This window comes from Thamnophis sirtalis, unplaced genomic scaffold (genome assembly GCF_051295495.1).
Source record: "Thamnophis sirtalis isolate CommonGarterSnake01/CBP01778 unplaced genomic scaffold, rThaSir2_p1.2 scaffold_12, whole genome shotgun sequence".
Lineage (NCBI taxonomy): Eukaryota > Metazoa > Chordata > Lepidosauria > Squamata > Natricidae > Thamnophis > Thamnophis sirtalis.
The window spans coordinates 43,238,733-43,256,366 of NW_028261392.1; the positions used below are offsets into that span (position 1 = coordinate 43,238,733).

Consider the following 17,634-nt stretch of genomic DNA (forward strand, 5'->3'; position numbering starts at 1 on the left):
ACAAATATATATATACACACACGTATGTATGTATGTATGTATGTATGTGAAGATCCACTGATTCCCACTACTGATGGATCTATGACCATCTACCTTTCTATGAAGATACTTCTCACTGACAGATGGATAAGGCCTCTCCATATATAACATAAACCCCACTGGGACAGACTCTATATACTATATGCATTACAATAATCCATAGAAAGCCAGGTTGCAGTAGTAGTTAAGGCATCAGGATATAAACCAGGAGACTGGGTTTCAGTCCCACCTTAGACACAAAGCCAGCTGGGTGACCTTCGGCCCGTCCTTGTCTCTCAGCCTTAGGAAAAGAAGCAATGACAATCCACTTCTAAAATCTTGCCAAGACAATTGCAGGGACAAGTCCAGGCACTTGCCAGGTGTCAACCCAGACTTAAAGGAACAACAACAATAAAGCAAAGAAAGAGTCTCTGTTTCTATGTCATTTTTTCATATGAATATGGAAAAGCAGTAATAAATCCTATGTCTCAAAGGCCAAAGAATAAGTCCAAAGAAACTCAGATTTCTTAATCTTATTCTAATTATTTGAATGTGAAAATAAATGTTATTCGATCTGTTTTACTGAATAATAAACATACAAAGATATTTGGGAACTTTCGCTTGTTACTTTTAAAATAAGTAACATGGGAATATGATAATCAAAACTTATTAATCTCTCCCCCAGCTTGGCTAGAGGAAATTGAAAACTTGGAAAGACAGAACAGTTACATATTACAAGAAAGAATTTGTAATTTTTAAATTACATTTTACTGTAGCTTAGATGCCCTAATAACTGGCCATTAAATAGTTTAAAAAAGAAGAGGCTGAAATATTATTAAATTATTAAAACACATTAAAATATTTCTCTAATTATTGGGCTTATTCTTATACACAGTTATCCTGGGAACAATTACTTTTGTTTCAAGAAATAAATTGCATAAATACAAATTACAAAATATTGGTAATTGACTTGCTATTGTGAGAAACTTTTTTTTTTGTTCAGTAAAACTAGTTTAAAAACTTTTTTCAACTTATTATACCAAGATATAAAGCTAGGTGAAAAAGGAAAAATTAATTGCCATAGATTTTTTATATGAAAAACAATGCAATCTGCACATTGTTCTGCATTTAAATAGTTTACAGTTCCACATGACCTCATTTTAATGTTTCAAAGATGCCTTTCTCTTAGGCTAAATCCAAAAATAGATATTTCCAAGAAATGCTGTTTTCTATAAATCAGCTGGAAATAAAAACTATCAATTTCAATCATGTCAATTTAAATAAATTTAATTTATCACATTTCATTTTTCTAATTAATTTATATTACAGTATTTAATAGACTGCTCTAACAATTAGAACATTATACATTTTCAACTGAATTTAGCATGTATATTATCTAACCATAATCCAAGTCGTTTAATTATGCTACTCACACTTACTTTGCAGACACATTTTTATACAAATTCAATTGGATTTGGCAAATTAAGGTATTTCTGTTTGAAAGATTTATGTACTGATCCTTATTAAACATAATACATTCACACAATGTCTAGAACTTAGGAAAAGGTTTACAATTATTAATCAGAACAATTAAAAGGTCTTGCTTGATTAGTACAATATGCATTGAAAAGGCATAAATACATAAATGTTAAATAGTTTCCAAATATGTCCAATTGCTGTTAGCATAGAGTTAGTGCTTATAATTGCCTCATGATTTGTAGAAGAATCAGGTAACATATCTGAATGAAAATATCTTACTTTCATGAACAGGAGATTATAGATGCAAGAAACAGAAGAAAAAAATGGCAGTTATGTATGAAAGAACTAAAATATCTATCTATCTATCTATCTATCTATCTATCTATCTATCTATCTATCTATCATCATGAATGTTGTGGTGATAGGTAAAAAGAAGGAATTACATAGGTTAGAGATATTTGAATCTTAATGTTTCGATGAAGAAAAATAATTAAAAAATCAGAATGAATATTTGGGGGAAAATGTGCAACATTCCAGATGAAGTATGGTCAATAGAAAGGGGAGATGGAAATATGTTGGATAGCATGAATTAATATGTAAAAGAAAACAAAGAGGTACTGAAAAAGTAAGACTATTTTGAGACCCAACAATTATGGAAGATCAGCTTTCAGTTTGGTTTGATGCAAATATGCATTTAAATTTATTCATATGTACATACAGAAATGGAATGAATTAAAGGAAAAACATGTTTCATTCAGTTATCATTGAAACTGGAATTATGGAAGACTATAAGAATAATGAGAAGTTATGAATATTGATGCAGCAGATTAGAATTTGATAAAAATGAAAGAAACTAGAATAAATGCAAAAAGATATAGAAAGAAAGAACAGGAATGTAAAATACTAGAAAATAAATTCCTCACTGAATGATTGAAGATTGGCAAAAGAAAGTATGGGTAGATGTGGAAGCAGCTCAGACACCCAAATTGCGGACCATCTCTGAGGGGTGTATAATTTCACCCCCCAGGCTAAGAGTTGGAATGTCTGGACCATCCTTGGGAGGGAGCATCAACAGCCACTCGGTCTTGTCGGGATTGAGTGCAAGCTTGTTCGTTCCCATCCAGACCCTAACAGCCTCCAGGCACTGGCACATCACTTCTACCGCTTCACTGAGTTGGCACGGGGCGGACAGATACAATTGTGTATCGTCCGCGTATTGGTGGTATTTAATCCCGTGCCGCTGTATGATCTCACCCAGCGGCTTCATATAGATGTTAAATAGGAGGGGGACAGGACCGAGCCCTGCGGCACCCCATAATTGAGGGGCCTAGGGGTCGACCTCTGCCCTCTGCCCAACACTGACTGCGACCTGTCCGAGAGGTAGGAGAACCACCGAAGAATGGTGCCTCCCACTCCCACCTCTCGCAACCGTCGCAGAAGGATACCATGGTCAATGGTATCGAAGGCCGCTGAGAGGTCAAGGAGCACTAGGATAGAGGACTGACCCCTATCCTGGCTCGCCAGAGATCATCGATCAGTGCGACCAAAGCAGTTTCCGTGTTGTAGCCAGGCCTGAAACCAGACTGAAAGGAATCCAGTTTCATCCAAGGACCGTCGGAGTTGAGAGGCCACCACTTTCTCAACAACCTTCCCTACAAAGGGGAGGTTGGAGACAGGATGATAGTTGCTCAAAATGGCTGGGTCCAGAGACGGTTTCTTCAGGAGGGGTCCCACCACCGCATCCTTTAGGGGGAGCGGGAAGGATCCCTCCCGGAGAGAGGTGTTAAATTATCATCTGGATCCAGCCACGTGTCACCTCCCTGCTGGTCGAAACCAGCCAGGAAGGGCACGGGTCCAGTATACAAGTGGAGGCACTCACCGCTCCCTTGGCCTTGTCCACTTCCTCAGGCGTGACAAGTTGAAACTCATTCCATAAACTCCACTCAAGACCTTCCCCCGGTACCTCAGCTGGTACCGTGCAATTGGAGTCCAGGTCTGTCCGAATCCGAGCAACTTTTTCTGTTAAATACTGGACAAATTCCTCAGCTCTACCTTGCAAAGGTTCATCCGTGTCCCTCCCTTTCAGGAGGGAGCGGGTTATCCTAAACAAGGGGGTTGGGCGCGATTCAGCGGATGCAATAAGAGCGGCAAAATGCAAACATTTCACCGCCCGTATTGCCACAAGATAGGCTCTGATATAGGCTCTCATCAGTGCTCGGTCTGACTCAGATTTACTGGCCCTCCAGCGGCACTCTAGGCATCTCTTTTGGTGCTTCATCTCCCGGAGTTCCTCGGTGAACCAAGGAGCTCTCCTGGATCCGCTACCTCGGAGAGGCCGCAAAGGCGCAATCCGGTTTAGAGCCCCTGTTGCCACTGTATTCCAAGCAGCAACTAAGGACTCGATCGGACTGTGGACGAGAGTGTCAGGTATCACTCCAAGCGCCGTCTGAAATCCCATAGGGTCCATCAGGCGTCTGGGGCGGAACCACCTAATCGGTTCCTCCTCCCTAAAGTGGGGGATTGGTTTCCGAAAGTCAAGCCTCAGTAGGAAGTGATCAGACCATGACAAGGGCAAGATCTTAATACTCCTCAATTCTAGATCACGCCTCCACTGCTCCAAGAGGAATACGAGCTCAAGTGTGTGACCCGCTGAGTGAGTCGAATCCTGGATTACTTGGGTCAAGTCCATGGCTGTCATGGAAGCCATGAACTCCTGCGCCCCATCAGAGCGTTCACCGAGCATAGGCAGGTTGAAGTCCGCCAGCACCATAAGCCTGGGGAACTCCACCGCCAGCTCGGCTACTGACTCGAGGAGCGAGGGGAGGGCTGTTGCAACGCTGTTGGGACGTAGGTACGTTAACAGGTACGTTAGGTAGGTACGTTAACAGCAGGCCCACTTGACCCCCAAGGTCCAGCCAGGTTTCAGTAATACATGCCAGGTCTGCCCCCTCATCTACTATTAGGTCCCGGACGAGGGGTGCTTTATGAACCACAGACCTGGCATTTAGCAACAACAGCCTGAGACCAGGGCCCTGACAATTCTCGCCCTACCTGAACTGGGAGGCCCTCACAACAGTCACTCGTGCCCTTGTGACCTCTAGACTGGACTACTGCAACGTGCTCTACATGGGGCAGCCCTTGAAGAGCATTCAGAGACTTCAGCTTGTCCAGAATGCAGCCGCGCGAGCGATCGTGGGTGCACCTCGGTTCACCCACGTAACACCTATCCTCCGCGAGCTGCACTGGCTGCCTATTGGTCTCCGGATACGCTTCAAGGCGCTAGTCGTCACTTATAAAGCCCTTCATGGTATTGGACCTGGGTACTTGAGAGACCGCCTGCTGCCAATTACCTCCACTAGACCGATTAGATCCCACAGATTAGGCCTCCTCCGAATTCCATCCGCCGGCCAGTGTCGACTGGCGACTACCTGGAGGAGAGCCTTCTCTGTGGCTGCTCCGACCCTTTGGAACGAACTCCCCGTGGAGATTCGAACCCTCACCACCCTCCAGGCCTTCCGCAAAGCTGTTAAAACCTGGCTGTTCCGACAGGCCTGGGGCTAAAGAGCTGTTGCCCCGTCTCGAATGGTATGACTGTTGTGTGTTTTAAATTATGTATTGTCATGTTTGTTTTTTATTTTTTTTGTCTGTACCCCCCCCCCCATTTCCCAGATTTGATTTGTCAGCCACCCTGAGTCCCCTTCGGGGGAAAAGGGCGGCATATAAATATAAAAAATGAAATGAAATGAAATGAAATCTGGCCCTGGAGTGGAACTAACAGGGCCGGAAGGGGGGATCGCTGTGACGTAGCGGACCCTCCTTCCCCGGTAATAGCTAGCCCTGAAGTTCCCGTTGTACCTGCCCCTCCCCATAGTGACCGTAATGCTCTGATCCACCCCCGCAACCGTAGACCCCATTTCCCCTCTCACTATAAGAGGGGACCTTGGACCTTTAGACTTTGGACTTACACTGCTATACCCCCGTATCCCACGGCTGGTGCACAGCTACCTGAACTTCATTTTTAACGACTGCGTAATCTCTCTATTTTCCTTTCTTTTTCTTTCTTCTCTTTTTTCTTTCTTTTGTATGGGATATGCATGAGATATGCGTGTGATTGAGTGAATGAGTGAGTGATTGAGTGGTTGAGGGAACTGCGGACACGGGAGTGGGCCGGAGCATCACGGTCGTAACAGGGAGGGGCAGATATGGCGGGGACTTTAGGGCTGGCCATTACCGGGAAAGGAGGGCTCGCTACGTCACAGCGATCCCTCCTTCCGGCCCTATGAGTCCCACTCCAAGGCCAGATGGCGCGAGTAATCAGGACCCTGGTCTCAGGCTGTTGTCGCTAAATGCCAGGTCTGTAGTTCATAAGGCTCCCCTTGTCCGGGACTTAATTTTAGACGAGAGAGCAGACCTGGCATGTATTACTGAAACCTGGCTGGGCCCGGAGGGAGGAGTCCCCCTCGTAGAGACGTGCCCAGAAGGTTTTCAGGTGCTCCATCAGTCGAGAGCCCAGGGAAGCGGTGGAGGTGTGGCTATTGATATCCAAGAGTCTTTAGCACCTCGTAGGATCCCTGCTCCGGAGCTTGTCGGGTGTGAGTCCCTGCTGGTGAAGTTGGACCTCAAGGGTGAAGTGGGTTTGCTGTTAACGTACCTGCCTCCCAACACCGTTGCAACAGCCCTCCCCTCGCTCCTCGAGTCAGTAGCCGAGCTGGCAATTGAGTTCCCCAGGCTTATGGTTCTGGGAGATTTCAATTTGCCTTCGCTCGGTGAACACTCTGATGGGGCGCAGGAGTTCATGGCTTCCATGACAGCCATGGGCTTGACCCAAGTAATTCAGGGCCCAACCCACTCAGCGGGTCACATGCTCGACCTCGTATTTCTCTCGGAGCAGTGGACTTGTGATCTTGGTCTGAGGGGTAGTGAGATCATACCCATCGTGGTCAGACCACTGCCTACTGAGGCTTGACTTTCGGAGACCAAACCCCCACTGTAGGGAGAAAGAACCGACCAGATGGTTCCGCCCCAGGCGACTTATGGACCCCTTGAGGTTCCAGACGGAGCTTGGGGTTATTCCTGATACCCTCGCCCACAGTCCGGTGGAGACACTGGTTGCTGCCTGGAACTCAGCAGCGACGGAGTCTCTTAACCGGATTGCGCCACTACGGCCGCTCCAAGGCAGTGGATCCAGGATCCCTTGGTTCACCGAGGAACTCCGGGAGAGGAAGCGCCGGAAGAGACGCCTAGAGCACTTATGGAGATCCAATAAATCCGAATCGAACCGAGCACTTCTAACATCTTGCATCAAGGAATACATCAGGGCAATTAGGACGGCGAAAAGAACTTATATTGCCACCTTGATTGCCTCCGCTGAGTCGCGCCCAGCCGCCCTGTTCAGGATAACCCGTTCCCTCCTAAATAGGAGGGATACAGGGGATCCCCTGCAGGGTAGGGCTGACGATTACGTCCAGTTTCTAGCGGACAAAGTTGCTCAGTTTCGGTCGGCCTTGGACTCCGATCCCGCAGATCCAGCCGAGGCACAAGGGGATAATCTGGTAGACCATCGCTGGGTTGAGTTTCAGGATGTTGCCCCTGAGGATGTGGACAAGGACATGAGAGCTGTGAGTGCCTCCACATGTGTACTGGACCCGTGCCCCTCCTGGCTGGTTGCTAACAGCAAGGAGGTGACACGGGGCTGGATCCAGGCGGTTATTACCGCCTCCCTTCGGGAGGGGGTCTTTCCCCCCGCACTTAAAGCGGCGGTGGTGAGACCCCTCCTGAAGAAACCATCTTTGGATCCAGCCGTTCTTAACAATTATCGTCCAGTCTCCAACCTCCCCTTTGTGGGGAAGGTTGTTGAGAAGGTGGTGGCCTTTCAGCTCCAACGGTCCTTGGAGGAAGCTAGTTATATTGACCCATTCCAGTCCGGCTTCAGGCCTGGCTACAGCACAGAAACCGCTTTGGTCGCATTGACCGATGACCTCTGGAGAGCCAGGGACGGAGGCTACGCCTCCATCCTGGTTCCCCTTGACCTCTCAGCGGCTTTCGATACCATCGACCATGGTATCCTTCTGCGACGACTGCGAGAGGTGGGGGTGGGAGGCACTGTTTTGCGGTGGTTCTCCTCTTACCTCTCGGACAGGTCGCAGTCGGTGTTAGTTGGGGGGCAGAGATCGACCCCTAGGCCCCTAACATATGGGGTGCCGCAGGGTTCGGTCTTGCCCCCCCTACTTTTCAACATCTACATGAAACCGCTGGGCGAGATCATTCGGTGGCACAGGATAAAATACCACCAGTATGCGGACGATACTCAGTTGTATCTGTCCACCCCGTGCCAACTCAATGAAGCGGTGGACGTGATGAACCAGGGCCTTGAAGCTGTTAGGGACTGGATGAGGGCTAACAAACTTGTGCTCAACCCAGATAAGACCGAGTGGCTGTTGTGTTTCCCTCCCACTAATTCGGCAAGTATTCCATCTCTCAGGCTGGGGGGGTCAAACACTACGCCCCTCAGACAGGGTCCGCAACTTGGGAGTCCTCCTGGACCCACAGCTGACTTTTGAACACCATTTGTCAGCTGTGACCAGGGGGGCATTTGCCCAGGTTCGCCTGGTGCACCAGTTGCGCCCCTACCTGAACCGGGAGGCTCTCACAACAGTCACTCGTGCCCTTGTGACCTCTAGGCTGGAGTACTGCAATGTGCTCTACATGGGGCTGCCCTTGAAGAGTATTCGGCGACTTCAGCTAGTCCAGAATGCGGCCGTGCGAGCGATTGTGGGTGCACCTCGCTTCACCCACATAACACCTATCCTCCGCGAGCTGCACTGGCTCCCTGTCGATCTCCGGGTATGCTTCAAGGTGCTACTTGTCACCCATAAAGCCCTTCATGGTAGTGGATCTGGGTACTTGAGAGACCGCCTACTGCCAATCACCTCCACTCGACCTATTAGATCCCATAGATTAGGCCTCCTCCGAGTCCCATCTGCCGGTCAATGTTGACTGGCAACCACGCGGAGGAGAGCCTTCTTGGTGGCAGCTCCGACCCTATGGAACGATCTCCCCGTGGAGATTCGCACCCTCACCACCCTCCAGACCTTCCGCACAGCCCTCAAAATCTGGCTATCCCGTCAGGCCTGGGGCTAAAGACTGTAACCCACCCGAATGGTATGAATGTTGTGTTTTTAATGACGTACTGTCCTACGTGTTAAATGTTTGTTCCCCCCCCCTTTTTCGAGTTGTAAGCCGCCCTGAGTCCCCCCAGGGAAAATGGCGGCATATAAATAAACTTCTCAAATCTCAAATCTCAAATCTCACGGCCTCTGCTCCTTCTGGCAGGCGATTTAAAGTATATTACTTCTCTATAGTCAATCAATCCTGAGAAGTTACTATGAAGAAAATTTGGGAGAATAAGAAAGGATGAAGACCAAATGTTTGCTTTTTGCTAGATTTCTAAGAAGTTTATAAATTCATTTATAGCACTTTAGTGGTATCTGCTGTATGACGTTAGGTATTTTGCTCTGTAATCTTAATGGACAAAGTTGCAGAATTGTACTTTTCCAAAAATATTGTATCTAGGAAATTATTTTAGTCATGGCATTTCCCCCAAAAGATAAGTTTTCAGAGCACTAAATGTTAAGAATATAAAATAGTAATTTTACAGGGTTTTAGGCAACTCTCTAATTCAAAATATGAAAAATGAATTTCCATTGTTGTGCTACTTCCTGATTAGCTAAACTTCATTAGAATCCATACTGCATAAAATCTAAAACAGTGCTGCTAAGTATTTGCTAAAATTAGTGATCCACAGAAAAAAATATGAGAGACTCTAAATTATCTTTAATGTTGAAGCCAATTATTAGACACTGCATTACTGTTACAATAATTTTCCAACTTTAGACAAAAATGAAATATAAATGTAAATTATATTAAAATCTGTTTTAAAATGGTGGACTGATGAAACATTATAAAGCAGATAGTTATTCAACCAGTTTATTGCTTTCTTTTTTAAAAAAAGTTTCATAGTATCAGATACATTATTCATATTTGTCCTATGTTCAAATGTATTGAAACATATAAACAGTATGAAGTAATACTCATAAAGTAAGAAAAAGCACTGAATTTTCAGTGTTAAAGAAACTCGTTTTTAGAAAAAATATTAATGCATTTATCCTATGTTCAAATATATTCAAACATATAAACAGATTATACACACACACACACACACACACACACACACATACAAATTAATACTAAAGTAAGAAAAAGCACTGTATTTTCAGTGTAAAAGAAACTGATTTTCAGAAAAAAAATGTATGCATTTTTCAGTAAATCCTATTTAACAAGCTCTATGAAGTAAAATTTTGCTGCCAATGGTATTTCCAATGAGTTATCATTATGCCTTTTTAAGAAACCATGAGAAAGGTAAGACTGACAGCAGTTTACTACTGATCCCATGGCCTCTTTCCAACAGTGTTTCTACTAGTTTATGGCCAACTGCACTAACCTTTTAGAAAAGATAAAGTTTTGGGATGAATATTTTCTCCACTTACTAGCATAAAAGTTGACAGAAGATATTTTCATGCAAACTTGTATTTTAGTTGGTGTTGGTCAATTCTTCTAATTTCTGCAGAAGCCCCTATTGGAAAGCTGGCTATCACCCTCACCTCTCATGCAGATGCTACATAATAGAGTAGAACATCTTTCAGAACATTTATCAAACAAATATACATTGATCAGCTGATGAAAGGAAGATGACTATAGCAGTAGTGGGATTCAAAAAAAAATTACTACCATTTCTGTGGGCGTAGCTGAGTGGCATGGCCTGCTACCCATTCTCCAGAACCTGTCAGAACTGGCTGAATACCACCTCTGATCCATAGTCCTATAGTTCAGAAGAAGCCCTCGCTATTGCTGATTGGCTTTTTGAAACTGCATTTAGCATAGATATGATAGCATAGACCCGTGATGGCGAACCTATGGCACGCGGAGCCATCACCAGTTGCTTTTCTGGGTTCAAGTGCAGCAGCCAGCTGGTCTTCACACGCATTGACATTCCAGAAAGCAGAAGTGTGCATGCCCAGTGCGCATGCCCACGTCAGGAAAATGATCTTTTTTTATTAATATAATTTTTATTGAATGTTTTACTCTTTAAAAACAGTAAAAAAGACACAAGAAAAAACAACACACAAAACATATATAACAATATACAGTAATTTTACAGCTTTCTGTATCGGCTTCCCTGCTTAGCTTTTATAATTCTCCTTTCTGCATTGCCTTCCTATTGCTTTAACCTTGTCCTATAATATAGCAAACATATTATTAACACTTATAATAATATTAATTATTTGTATCACCATATATTTATATTCTCTATTTTCTGTTTTGGCTTCTGATTTCTAGCCACTTATACATTTTATTCCATACTTTATAGAAATCAGATTCTTCTCCTTCTTTTAGTTCCATTGTCATTTTATCCATTTCTGTGCATTCAAGTATTTTCCTGATTATAGTTTCATCTGAGGCAGTGGTGGTTCCGCATCCCGTTCCAACCGGTATGGTTGGAACGGGCCCTGTGTCACCCACATGGACGCATGCAGCACGTGCGCATGCATTGTAGCTGCAAATGATGCTTCCGCAAGCCTCCGCGATGCTCCAGCTGCTTGGTGGAGTGTCGTGCAGGCGCTGTACATGCAATGCGCTTGTGTGAAAGCGCAAAAAGCTTAAAAACACAGTAAGGAGCTCGGGAGGGCGGGTGTGCCTTCCGGAGCACCGTACCAGAACGGTATCCGATGCTTCAGGAAGGCCCCGGTACACCCGTACCGGGGCGTACCAACTGCAACCCACCACTGATCTGAGGGTATATTGATTTTTTTCCAGTTTTGTGCGAAAGCAATCCTGGCTGCAGTATGTCTATGATTATGTATTGAGATTGCTTATCCATTTTTGGTCTAGTAGTCCTAATAAGAATGCTTCTGGTTTGAGTTCTATTTTTGCTCAGTAATTTCTTCCAACCATTTCCAAATTTTGCACCAGTACTTCCTTGTGATGGGGCACGTTCACCACATGTGATAGAATGTTCTAGACTTGTGGCTGCATCTCCAACATTTGGGGGATAAATTTGGGTACATTTTGGGCAATCTTGCTGGAGGCAAATGCCATCTATAAAACATTTTCTTTGTAAGCTACTGCCATTGTAAATTTATAATTTCTTTCCCATAGTTTATACCATTTTTCTAACTCTATATTATGGCCAAAATTTCTTCCCCAGCTAATCATTGTCTCCTTTACTGTCTCTTCCTCCATTTTATATCTTAAAAGTAAAATTATATAATCTAGTAATCATTTTTCCTCCCGTTCCTAGTAATATTTTATCTAATTCCGTATTGTATTCCGTATTGTTCCCGATCTTTTTTAAATCTTGTTTTAATTTGTAAATAGGGCCACCATTCCATATTTATTCCTTGTCTTTTCAGATCTTGTACTGATTTTAGTTCACCTTTTTCATCTAAGACAGCAGTTCTCAACCTGTGGGTCGTGACCCTTTTGGGGGTCAAACGACCCTTTCACAGGGGTCGCCTAAGACAATCCACCTCCACCAGCGTCGCCCATGCTCAGGAGCGCATCCTGAAGCAGCAAGTGCATGAAGAGCCAAGCAGCCTCCTCCCAGCTCCGGGCACAACCCTGAGGCTGCCCTGCCTGGTCTCCACGCCAGGGAAAGGCAGTGGTGCTTAAGGGGGAGAGAGACGGTTTCTTCTGGGTGGCGGATCAGCCTTGCTCCGATGGACGTCTGACATGAGCGTGGTTGGTGGTGCCACTTCAGCCCAGCCGCCTGCACAGGGCCTCAAAGGCACCCAGAGTGCAGGAGACCAGCCACCTGAAGCCACCTGCTTCAGCCGACAGGATGGGCTCTAACCCAGGCAGGTGCATCCCAGGATTCAAGCCACTTTGGGCCTGGATGCTGCCTTTGCCACCTCCACCGCCAGTCCTGTCCTGTGGGCTAAACTGAGCTCAGAGGCTTTTTGGCCCCCGGGAAAGGCTGGCAGGAGAGGCCGGAGGGGAGGACAGGCCCCGCCCACCCATTCCTTCCATCCTGAGGAATTCCACTCAGGACGGAAGCACAGTTCAATGTAGCTTAAGGCTCTGTTTAAAATCCCATTTAAAGGGCAACTTCTTAATCTGTGTTAAATAGATTGCTTGCACGAATTAACTGCTACGCGTTCCCACACCTGGTTGTAACTATTCTTAAGAAAGAAAGAAAGAAAGAAAGAAAGAAAGAAAGAAAGAAAGAAAGAAAGAAAGAAAAGGGAGGGAGGAATGGAAGGAAAGAAAGAAAAAGAAAGAAAGAAAAGAGAGGGAGGAATGGAAGGAAAGAAAGAAAAAGAAAGAAAGAAAAAGAAAGAGAGAGAGAGAGAGAGAAAACTGGGTGGGTGGGTGGGTGGAACAGAATGTAAAAAAAGTAAACTTAATAAAGTGAACCTCATATAAACCACAAACTGCTGCTGGAGGCAGGCAGGGAGGTAGTTTTATCCTGGAAAATCTCAGCCTGGCTGATCTCCCAAACCAAGATTGGCAGATTAATCACTATGCTTTAATTATGTTCAATTTGTAATAATGAAAATACATCCTGCATATCAGATATTTACATTACGAGTCATAACAGTAGCAAAATTACAGTTACAAAGTAGCAACAGAAATAATTTTATGGTTGGGGGTCACCACAACATGAGGAACTGTATTAAAGGGTCGCGGCATTGGGAAGGTTGAGAACCACTGATCTTACCATTTTACTGAGATCTATAGTATTTGGATATGTCATTGCCTCCATCGTTGATAATCAGATTGGGATTTTCAGGTAGTGAAAATTTTTATTTTTTCCCCAGACCCTAAACAGGGCACCCCTTACTATATGTCTCTGGAAGTAGGAATGAGATTTATTCTTTCCCTCCCAGAGGAAGCCGTGCCAGCCTAGTTGGAGATCGTGGCCTTCTAGCATAAGGATTCTTTTCTTTTTTAGTTGAAACCAGTCCTTTAGCCATGTTAGGGCTGTTGCCTGATAGTAAAGCTCCCAATCTGGGAGGCCAAAGTCCCCTTTGTTTCTACTATCTTGTAGAAGTTTGTATTTAATACGTGGTTTTTTCCCTGATCAGATAAATTTGGATAGTATTTTATTTAGTTGTTCGGAAAAAAAATTCTCTAATTTAATCAGTATTGTTTGAAAAAGATAAAGTAGTTTGGGTAGTACATTCATTTTAATTGTTAAGATTCTGCCAATTAGTGATATCTGTAGTTTAATCCATATACAAATCTTTTTCTATCTGTCGTAGCAATTTGTTGTAGTTATCTTCTTTTATTGTAATACATTTTGCCGATAGCCGTATTTCCAAATATTTAATTTTCTTGCCCTCGAAATTCCCAGTTTCTCCTCCAGTTCTTCATTTTGTTTTTGGGTTAAATTCTTAGTTAATATTTTAGTTTTCGCTTTATTTATTTTAAGCCCTGCCACTTTACCGAATTGGTTTATGTCTTATAATAGTTTTAGTCCAGTTTCTAGGGGTTCCTCTATGATAAATGCTAGATCATCTGCAAAGGCCTGCACTTTGTATTCCTGTGTTCTAATTTCCAATCCCTTTATGTCCTTGTTTTGTCTAATTTGTAACGTCAATGTCTCTATTGAGAGTATAAATAACAGGGGGGGATAGAGGGCATCCCTGTCTTACCCCTTTGGTTATGCTGAAATCTTCTGTTGCTTCCCCGTTTAGTATTATTTTTGCCCTCTGACTCAAATATATTGCTCTGATCATCCCGTTGAATTTCTCTCCGAAGTTCATTATTGCTAATTGATTTATAAGAAAATCCCAATTCAGGTTATCGAATGCTTTTTGTGCATCAATAAATATCAATGCTGCTTGTTTCCTGAGTGTATCTTGTAGTATTCTAATATGTCCATTATCGTTCATATATTGTTTTTTATGTGTCTGTTGGGTAAAAATCCATTTTGGTCTGGATATATGATTCTGTTTAATATATTCAATTCTTTCTGCCATTATTGTCATAAATATTTTATAAACAGCATTTAGCAGAGAGATTGGCCTATAATTTTGGATCTTTTGTTTTTCAGTGTTGTCTTTGGGAATTAGTGTTATTAGTGCCTCCATCCAGGATTTTGGTGTTTAAGCTCGTTCTAGTACTTCATTATACATTTCTAATAATATATTCTCTAATGATTTTTGCAATTCTTCAAAATTCTGCTGGAATTTCGTCTGGGCCCGGGGTTTTGTTATTTTTTTGTTTTTGGATTGCCCTTTTTAATTCTAGCCTCGTTATTCTCTCATTTAATGTTTCTTTTATTGTTTTCGGTAGGGTTGGACGATTCCCCCTCTGAAGGTATCTTTTAACAGCCTCCTCTTCTAATTCATCTCGGCAATACAATGCTTGAAAGTATTTTACCGCTATACTTTTTCCCCCCTCGTTTTGGTGATGTATCATCCCTTCTTCATTCTCTAGTTGCTGTATTAATTTCTTTTCTTTCTCTTTCTTTAGTTTATAGCCTAGCCATCTCCCCGGTTTATTGGCATTTTTGAAATAATTTTGCCTACTTATCTAATTTTCTGGGCCACTTCTTCTTGTGTAATTAAGTTTAATCTATGTTTAATTATTTCTTTTTCTTCTTGGTTTTGAGGTTCTTTCTGGATTTTATAATCTAATTTTCCCAGTTTCTCCTGGAGCTCTGTATATCGTTTCTTTTTATCTTTGTTTCTTCTTATTGTATATGCTATCGTAATGCCTCGCACATAGGCTTTGGTTGTATCCCATAGGTTTTGAATGGTTGTCTGTTCATTCCAGTTTTCCTTTAGGAAAAATGCTAATTCTTTTTCCACATACTGTACATAGTTCTTTTCTTTTACAACCCTCTGATTCATGGTCCATCTCTTTTTCCTTTTTGCCTCTCCTTTCCATTTGATTGTTAATGGGTTATGGTCCGCCCACATGTTTGGTGTTATTTCTACCTCCTCTACACCCTTCTCGATTTCTAGATCCATCCACACCATGTCAATCCTGGATGATGAATTATGGGGGTTTAAAAGGAATGTGTATTGACTTCTGTGGACTGATTTCTCTCCAGACATCTTTTAGATTTAATTCTTGGGCCATTTCAAAGAATGCATTTGGTAGAGTTCTCCTTTCATAATTTTTTATTATCTGTTTTATAGTCTTTCTTTGGGTCTACCACCGCATTGAAGTCCTGTAATGCACATATGTTGTCCAGTTCCAGTTCTGCAATCTGCTTATGTAGTTTACTATAGTATTCTTTCTGGTTCACGTTTGGTGCATATATGACTGCAATTAGTACTCTTTTTTGTTTTATTGACAATGTTCTTTCCTTTTCACCTGCGTATAACTGTTTAGGTTTTAGCCAGTCCTTTATATATACTGCAATTCCTCTTTTCTTTGTATCAGCCAGGGCCAGATATAATTTCCCTAACTTTGGAGATTCCAAAATACTACCATTTCCGTTTTTAATATGAACTTTCTGCACACATGTGATGTCCATGTTTTGTTTTTGGAGCTTAGAAATTGTTTGTCTTCTTTTTATAGGTGAATTTAGTCCATTTATAGGAAAATGATCTTTTTGTTTCCAGTGTGCACATGCACGTTGGCCATTTGGTGATCTGGTTCCTGGCGCACATGCACACGCAAAAACCAGCAACAGGAAGAGCAACGGCTGTGTGTGCCAAAAGACACGAAGAAGGACTCCTGGACATTGCTTCTTAGTGGAGCAGAGCTGTGGTCAAGTCTTCCCTCCCTCCCCATGCGAGCAAGCTGCTTGTATGGCCCCAGCCCTCCAGCCCGTAGCTCATCTGTGGTCCAAAGTGCCTGGCCGGTTTGGGTGCCCCAGAAAAGCAGTGGCAGCGGCAGCCACAAGGGGAAGGGCAGGAGCGACCAGTCAGTCCCTGCAGCCACTCCCACACCACCTAGAAACGGCACTGTGATAACTGCGGGGGGCGAGGGGGCGGCAGTGGCAAGGACGGGCAAGGGCTTCCCTCCATCCCCACCTGAGAGGTCGCCCTTTCTCACCACCGCCACCCCTTTGCCCCTGGGAGCGGCGGCTGTTGCGCTGCCGCTTCCAGCCAGGATGCTGGAGGAGGAGCTGCTGGCAGGGAGGTGAGCTACCTCTATAAAGGCCTGGCTCGCTGGCGTGAGAGCAGCTGTGGTGGCTGCACGGTTGCTCCTGCCTTTCCCCTGTGGCTGCAGCTGCTGCTGCTGTTCTTCTGGGGCTGCGTGGGGACCAGACGACTCTTCTGGGGCACCTGAATCAGCCAGGCACTCCAGATCGCGGATCTACATCAGTGCCACAGGCTTTAGCCATGCAGGTAGCCCGCTCGGGTGGGGAGGGAGGAAAGCCCTTGCCTGTCCTTGCCACTGCCGCCCCCTCGCCCCTGGCAGCTGTCGCAATGCTGTTTCTGGCTGGGATGCATGAGCAGCCAGAAGAAGCTGCCGTGGGGGTGGCGGGCCAGGTAGACACCGATTGCAGATGCTGCAGATGCTTCAGATGCATCTGACGGAACAGGCAGAGGGAATTTCTATTATCTAAAGATATTATTGGAATACATCTCAGTCTTTCTTAAGTTCCAAAGCAATGCTAAATTAACCCAGCACAAGAAAAAAAGTATGCAATCCATTAGGACTGAAAGTGTAAAGATGGAATCTGATAGGCACACACAATTGAAGAGATAAAATACCTGGCATCAATGTAGCTATAGGAAACAATTTTTCTTGCATGATTTTACTTTCATGTAACAGCTCTTCTTTGGTGATTGGAAGGTCCAATGCGTCGCGAATGATTTCTGCTCCTTCCAATGCTTTTTTACCCATTGCTAAGGATTTCACATCCCAGGTGTAGGTTTTCCCAAAGCGATTGCAGATATTTTGGAACACAATAGTATAAAGATGTTCAGTATCTGCGGAACAAAGAAAAGCAGAATTAAAATGATGTCTTCAACCACTAGGTAGCTACATCGTCAAACCAAAAGAGTTGAAATTGTATCTACCATATTTTTCGGAGTATAAGATACACCTTTTTTCCTCAAAAAAGAGGCTGAAAATCTGGGTGTGTCTTATACACCGAATACGGCATTTTTT

The 17,634-nt window shown here is 43.9% G+C and overlaps 1 protein-coding gene across 1 annotated transcript in view; it reads right to left on the bottom strand.

Annotated features, from left to right (window-relative positions):
• Positions 1-17,634, bottom strand: part of PUDP (pseudouridine 5'-phosphatase) — a 78,772-nt gene that overhangs the window by 54,144 nt on the left and 6,994 nt on the right. The window contains exon 2 of the mRNA XM_014064066.2: positions 17,235-17,453. Coding sequence (XP_013919541.2) covers positions 17,235-17,453 — 219 coding nt within the window. The remainder of the gene's footprint in view (positions 1-17,234; positions 17,454-17,634) is intronic.